The 7,878-nt window shown below is 34.7% G+C and overlaps 1 protein-coding gene across 1 annotated transcript in view; it reads right to left on the minus strand.

The window, feature by feature from the left end:
- Window positions 1-6,507, minus strand: part of LOC132557432 (sporozoite surface protein 2-like) — a 7,854-nt gene extending 1,347 nt beyond the window's left edge. The window contains exons 1-2 of the mRNA XM_060221918.1: window positions 6,468-6,507; window positions 4,084-4,397 (exon numbers count right to left, since the gene is read on the minus strand). Of these exons, the coding sequence (XP_060077901.1) occupies window positions 4,084-4,397; window positions 6,468-6,507 (354 nt within the window). The remainder of the gene's footprint in view (window positions 1-4,083; window positions 4,398-6,467) is intronic.
- Between the last annotated feature and the right edge of the window lie 1,371 nt (window positions 6,508-7,878).

Below are 7,878 nucleotides of genomic sequence, written 5' to 3' on the forward strand. Positions count from 1 at the left end.
CATTATTATTACAAGCTAACTGATGATAAGTATAAATATCTAATTGTATTCAAAATGCCAATATGACCCAATACTGGAGTCCTGTGACACATTAAGTAGTCGTGGTGAAACAAACAGAAAATTCAAACCTGTGTGATAGGAAACAATTTTGATAATTGATTTGTTATTCCCTAATTTTGTACATAAAATATTTGACTCTTTAAATTAACCAAAAATGAGTTTGTAAAATATATATCCCAGTTGAGCTTTCCGGAAGCCCTCCAGTCATAATAGAAATATTGGTGCGGTTCTTTGTTTTAAAGTATACAAGCTACGGCACCATTAATTCATCGATTATTAGCTACAAAGAAGTAAACTATAGTTTGCTACATCCGAGTCATTCAAACTCTTTCTTAACAAAATGGCGGGCTTTTAACAGACTTTTTGAATTCATAGCGTACTTCACCAAAAAAAGTTTGTACAAAGTCCGCATGTGGTCACACCGTCTAATTTAGTCAAGATGTACTCTGTGGTTGTAAAGTCCTCATGTGGTCACACCGTCTAATTTAGTCAAGATGTACTCTTTTGTTGTATAATTAAAGGGATATTCAACAAAGGTTAGGATTTCATAGAATGCTTTTGAAGAAAACTGTACAAAAATATCTATTTATGTTCTTATGGAAATCATACATCTCATTTTTAATTTTTTTTTCGCTTTTACATTTGATCATTTTCTCGTTTTCGATCATTTTCTAGTTTTCGATCATTTTCTAGTTTTCAAAATATATTTCGTTTCATATTTCATAGTTTATATGCAGACACAGACACAGACACACACACACACACACACACACACACACACACACACACACACACACACACACACATACATACAATTATTCAATTTTCAGTTACCAACAGCCTGATCAATCATACCTGGAGCCCTGTTTCTGTGTTGGTCGTATCAACTCTTACCACATCAACTGAGCTATCGGCACAATTAACCAGTGGAGGAGTAATTTAACCTTGATCGCAGAATTTAAATAGAAGTGAGCAACTTACAAAATTTATATATATATACGACATTTTCTGGTTCTGTTTTAAATAAGGTTTTTTCCTGAGTTCAAACTTAAATAATTTTACTATATCAACATATGTTGTTCTTGATTCACTAAGGTAATACCATTTGTATATAACAAAACCATTTAGAGATAAGAAAGTGTTAATACCATCATAGGCAGGATAAATAATCTTATATCCAAACACTAAATATTTCAAGTTTCTTAAATTCATAGTATAACAGTTTTCGTTTGTCGTAATGCTCCATCTTTTTAATAAGATGCCATTGGGAGTTATATTATGAAATAATTTCCACCGGAAAGTTTTTGTCGTCGTTCTCAATAAGAACCTTGAAGACAAATCGGGAAAAGTTTGAAAAAAAGTAACAAATATTTTCCATTAAATTTAATTTATCTTCCCATGCTTCAAAGGTATATTTGTACGTATTTTGTGATCCCTCAGTATCGCGTAGACATCTTTATTACTTATGTTTTGTAAAGTTTGTATCTCGATTTATTTACACGTAGACCTACTTTCGTAGAATTCGCACAACTGATTTGGATTTTTCAGTTCTCAATTCCTCTAACCCTAATCTTGGTATTGCTTGTTTTACGGATACTATTTCAGCTATCCAGTTACGCTAACATTTTAATTTCTGATATATAAAATTGTCGTCAATCTTTCCGTCACCTGTAACAATATCATTAATAGATATAAGACCCGAGTCAATCCAATTCTTCAGGCATAAAGCTTTACCATTAAGTGTCATATAATTGTTACCCCAGATCACTTGCTGTTTTATTTCCCTGTAATTTTTAATTTCACCATTATCTTTATGTATTTTATACCATGCACATAGTATATCCAAATAGAAACTAGGTAATTCGTGGATATTTGGCAATTTTATTTTATAGATCCTGTATTCATTTTGAATACCACTTCATTGTACCCCATAAACAACGTCGTGTCATCAGCTAGCTGAGATACCTTTACATACTTAATTTTTATTTTTATACCACGATAATCTGTTGTGTTGCGTGATTTACAGACCAGCAGCTCCACCGGAATCACAAATAATAAACAAGATAGAGGGCAGCCTTGTCTGATACCATGCGATATCTTATAACATCCGGTTATTGTTTTTGACACATCCTTTAATATTAGTATATAATGTTTTAACCCAATGAATAAATGATTCTCCAAAACCAAATTTGTTCAAGCTACTCATCATAAATTCCCACTCAACTGTATCAAAAGCTTTAGAAAAATCTAAAAAATACTATACAAGAATTAATGTTAAACTTCTCCGAAAAATCAATTATGTCTTTTATTAGTGTGATGTTGTACCCGATAAATCTACTCCGTACATAACAGTTTTGATCCGTATTATTTTTCTTTTTTAACATGAAAGTTTTAATTCGAATCGCTGTAGAATGAGCCGTTATTTTGTAATCTGTGTTAAGTAAAGTAATCGGCCTCCAATTTCATAAATTTAGTGTATCGTTCTTTTTGTAAATAAGAGAAATTACTCCTTTCGTTTGGGCAGCACTTACTTCACCCCTTCTATAAGAATCACTCAGTGATCCAACAACAGTTGTCTACCGTCATTCCCCGGACTTTTGTTTAACTTCATTTGTAAAACTGCATCTTCATATTCCTTCATTGTCAACTCCCCATCACAGCACTTTCTTTCACCCTCGTCAATCACATTTTCAACATTACAATTTTTTTTATACCTCAATTTTATCTGGATTGTTTTATTTGTATAACTCGGGGTAGAATTTCTCAATTTCACAAAGAATCTTTTCAGGATCTTTCTCAATTTCCCCATTTTTCATACGCAATTGTGTAATTGTACTTTTAACTGTCTCTGTTTCTCCATACCTAAAAAGTATTTGATAGTTATTTCCCCATTTTATATCCAGTTAACCCTTGCTCTTATCTGGGCACCCCTGACTTTATCCTAGTATTGGCCATTTAACTGGTTTTCTAAATCATTAATTGTTTCCTGTGTTTCCATGCATGGATGCTCACCATATTTTACCTTCTTTCTTTTAAGATTTTTTCCAAAGAGCAATATCATTTCTATTGTTTTTTTACTTTATTCTTACAATATTCTAGTGTTTTGTGTTTAATCATCATTTTACAGTAATCCCACGATTCTGCTTGATTCAAACTTGGATTGTTTTCCAGAACGTCATCGACTACTTTTTCTATGAAGTGTTTATACTCATCGCTCTCCTAGACACTATTCTTCTATTTCTAGATTCCACTCCCTTTAGTTTTTGTTTTTTCCATTTTCAAAGACACTGCTAAATGGTCAGTACATCTTATCTGTGCTGGCCTTTTATCGCAGTTTTTTTCATGTCATTAATATTATTTTCAATCAAAGTATAATAATCAAGTCTCCTTGCTTCCTCCGGTGTTTTCCTCCTCCATGTAAATTGTCGTTTGTTTGTATTACGGACCCTCTATATAACAATTAAACTATTGTTCTTTGTTAATTATTTCAGTCCATATGTGTTTCTAAAATCCCTCTTATGATTTCTTGATATAATATCTATTTTTTCTTTGGCTTCATTGAAATCCCCTCCTATGATAACCATGCCTTGTTTGAATTCGTTTCATTAATTGTTCATATTCTTTAAAAAAAAAATATTTTTTTCATCATTTGTCGCATATAAATTTAATATTGTATAGAAATTATCCTCAACCTCTAAATTAAGCATCATATTTCTGCCTTCTTCATCAAACGTTCTGTTTATTACAGATACCGACATGTTTTGCTAATTAGAATGGTTACCCCTCCACTATTTGTTTTACCGAAGCTATGATAAGCATCAGACGTATGTCTCCCTATTTATTTGACCTATCAACTCCTTAGAGAAATGTGTCTCTTGTAGGAAATCTATTCCAAATTTTTGGTTTTTAAGCCATTTATATAACCTATGTAGCTTTTCTTTATCGCATCATCTTTGTACATTTAATGTCAACAAATGTAAAACATTCATGTCATTTTCTTTAATTATTTCCCCGATTTTTTGCCTTCTTGTCTGTTTCCTCCACTTGCGTAGATGGTGATCTCTGTTTTGATTTGCTTCTGTCTCTTGTCCTGTTTTGTGTCTGGTCCTTCTGTTGAGTAGCTGTCTGGAGGAAACGCTTCATTGGTCTTGTGGTACCTTTTCCTTGTTTTCTGTCCGGTGTACGATCCCTGTTCTCTTTTGGTTCCTGTCTATTGTTCCTTGCTTGTTTCTCCTTGTTCTTGTTTGTCTTTGTCTTCTTTTCAATTTTGTGTTCGTCGACGATCTTCTCCGTCTCATCTTCGCCGTCACTGTCAGTCGAGCCGTTCCCTGTGAAATCTGTGTGGTCACATTCACTCTGTTTGTGTCAAACTTCATTGCAGAAATTGTATACCCAGCCTGTTGTGCACTTATAAGATGAATGACCATCCCCTTTACATTTTACACAGTAGATTTTTCTTTCGGTACTTGTGTCCGATAAATGGGTTGGCCATAATACCCAAGTCCAGCACTGTACTTTCCAACCTTCAGAAGTTTCGAAAGATGACTCGACAGTTTTTCAACAATAACTATACGATCACCAGTGTCGTAGTTAATTAATTTAGTATTCACCCTTAGCTTTTTACGGTACAGATCAAGTATTTTACAACTCTTCAGCGCAGTTGCCCGGCGTAGCTGGTCATCCGACAACAGTACGCTGGAAATGCGTAATTTAGTCGTCCTAACGGGATCGTATTTTGGGCTATTTGGATTCTCAGATAGGAGAATAATCTCTTTATTGATTTAAAATCAATTTACCATTTAGATAAGCTCTTGAAATTTAATTTGCAGAAATTGTTTATAGATCTAGCAAGGTTGATTTACAAAGATTCGCACGACCCTGATTTCCTCATAACAGATGTGCGTTGTGATAAGCCGAAGAAAATGAAATATTTGTCTAAATTATGTTATCAACAGAAAAGTAATAAAATTGTAACCTGTCAGAAATTTTAGTGAACAACATACACGCCGAAATCTACGACCCAGTTACCTTACAATTTCGGATTTCTCGATGCGCTACATTTTTGGTTGTACATGTGTATATTCCCACCAATTTCGCCTGTCTAAACTGACGACAGGACGGATATTTTGATGCCAACAAAAATTTTAAAAGTCATTGGAATTAGTTCTTAGAAAGTGCAGAACAGACAGAAATTTTGCAGATTGGGCGGAATACCCCTTCAATGGGTTTGCCTGGCGTTTGTTTCTTTGGCGCGTCCGGAATTGTACGATAGCCGTTCTAAGGATCTATGCTTAGTTGACAAAACAGTTTGACAAGTTTGCCGTCTCCGTGACTCCTCCCGGACACCGTCGGTTGGTTTGACAAATTTTCCGTCCCCGTGACTCCTCCCATTTCCGGGAAACGTCAGTGTTCGGAAGATGTAAGGAAAATAATTAAAACTGCTTACTTTTATATTTAAAATGTATTATTTAAAGAAAAGAGTTTCTATTCATAGGGGAAATGAAAGGTGAGAAGAAAAGGGTTAGAGATGTGATATGTGACGGACTATTTTATTTGTTGTTTTACTTGAAGAAAGACAAGGATATCAAACAGAATAACTTTTTTTCATTTACTACAGGTTTTTCTAAATTTTCGATAAAAGTACTTATTGTTATACCCTTCAGCAAGTTATAGTGTTCTTTAGTAATGTTGACTAAATCGCTGACTCTTATTTAAAACATCTGTTTCTATAGATATATTGTTTACTGATCAATTTTTGATATTATCAACAATAAAAATAAGACTTCCGTCATGAATAAACCCAAATAGGAAGGATTGTTGGCTGATTGAATAATGTATATTAAGAACATCTAGGAGTGCGTCTAGACTTTCTAATGGATTTTGAACTTCTTGGAATTCCCACATTAAGAGAGCAACAGTCTTTTTCTGAATTTCTGAGTAGCAAAATGAACACAATTGACTAGCAACTGCAATAGGAAAATGCTCTAGTTCCATGCTAGTATAAAAAAATTAACCTTTTTGGCAAACTGATAAATCCGTTATTTATTCGTTGTTTAGTGTGTACATTGTAAATCATTTGAGTATTTCACATCATTGAATGACAACAGATATTCTATTTATACAACACAAAATCCAATAGACCTGCCGCAAGGCGGCGTTTTGTCATTGACTCCTCAAACCTGCCGCAAAGTTGCGTGTTGTCATTGACTCCTCAAACCTGCCGCAAGGTGGCGTGTTGTCATTGACTCCTCAAACCTGCCGCAAGGTGGCGTGTTGTCATTGACTCCTCAAACCTGCCGCAAGGTGGCGTGTTGTCATTGACTCCTCAAACCTGCCGCAAGGTGGCGTGTTGTCATTGACTCCTCAAACCTGCCGCAAGGTGGCGTGTTGTCATTGACTTCTCAAACCTGCCGCAAGGTGGCGTGTTGTCATTGACTCCTCAATCATTATTAAGGAAGCGGAGTGAGGTGTTCTTTCTGTGTTTTATTTTTTCATTTTTTTTTCGTCTGGAAACGAATCAGGAATTTTTTTTTACATACAATGAAAAGTTATTTATATAGAAATATTTAGAATCTATTCCATTCTCTTTCATCAAATAAGAACTATTTTCGCCATTTTATTCTACGCGAAGATACAAAATCATTAAGAACAGAGTAGAAAAAAAATAAATCCACGAGTGTTTTGCAAGAAGATCTTTATACTGGAGGTAAGAAAGGACGAATAACTGATTTAAAATTTATTGGCAAAGGGTCTGACAGACATTTCCGAGACTAGAATTAAAATTTATTCGTTTGCTAGACTCATCACACCGTGAACAACCAGGGTTGTTTTGAGGCGGGATCTCCTTGTATAGAAGATGGTGACAACCTCACTGAACAAGATACGGGAGGCCCATCGATAGTCGCCAAGACCAACTGGGATTAAGTACCTTGCCAATGGCACAGCTATAACACTGACTGGTCCGGTTCTAAACTTACTGATATATACAAACCGTCACTTTTCGGAACATTAAAATATGCACCCCGTATCCTCACTTGAGGTCCCATGGGCCAGCATTCTATCGACAGAGCTATCACAACCCTTTCTTAGAACTTAGAGGGGATGTACTGAACTATATGTATCAGCTGAATTTAATAGGCAATATGAATACAAAGAGAATCACATAATTAAACGTGCTTATAGACAAGTATTTAGAAAGCACAAGGAAGCAGAATAAGACCAGATGTTTAGGGAAGGTAAGCGGATTATCAACTACAACCAGCCAACTTTTACATAATCTACAAATCATCCGTTCGTTAATTAAGGTCCGGAAACAACAAACTAATACTAGAATAAATAAGAGCGTGATACAGACTACCACTAAGATGATTACTGAAGACACCTTACTAACATTGACTAACACACCTTGGTCTCGAGTGGCATTGCCTTCAGCAACCAAATTACACACTATGCATATTATACCCTTAATTTGGAAACTAGGTCATACTGATTTATTTCCAAAAACTACTAAAATCCTAGAATGAATTGAACACATCCTCCATCGTTTTTGAGCACATCCGCCATCGTTTTTAATTGCCTATTAAAATCTAAATTGTGGCAAGGTTTTCGTGACGCTGAATAATGAAGAGTTTTGGCTTCAGTTTTTCAACTGGCAATCACGGTGAATAGCCCAACCAAGATCAGAATTTATGATATAATCTTGTTTAATGAAATATAGGACATTTTAATAGGTATCCGGGCTTATCCGTCACTTTTAAGTTTAATCTACACAACCGTTTGCCGACATTTTAAAATAACAAGAAAACACTAGCTTATCAG

This window comes from Ylistrum balloti, unplaced genomic scaffold, assembly GCF_031769215.1.
Source record: "Ylistrum balloti isolate Yb309-2 unplaced genomic scaffold, AGI_CSIRO_Ybal_v1 Utg370670, whole genome shotgun sequence".
In the NCBI taxonomy this organism is placed as follows: domain Eukaryota; kingdom Metazoa; phylum Mollusca; class Bivalvia; order Pectinida; family Pectinidae; genus Ylistrum; species Ylistrum balloti.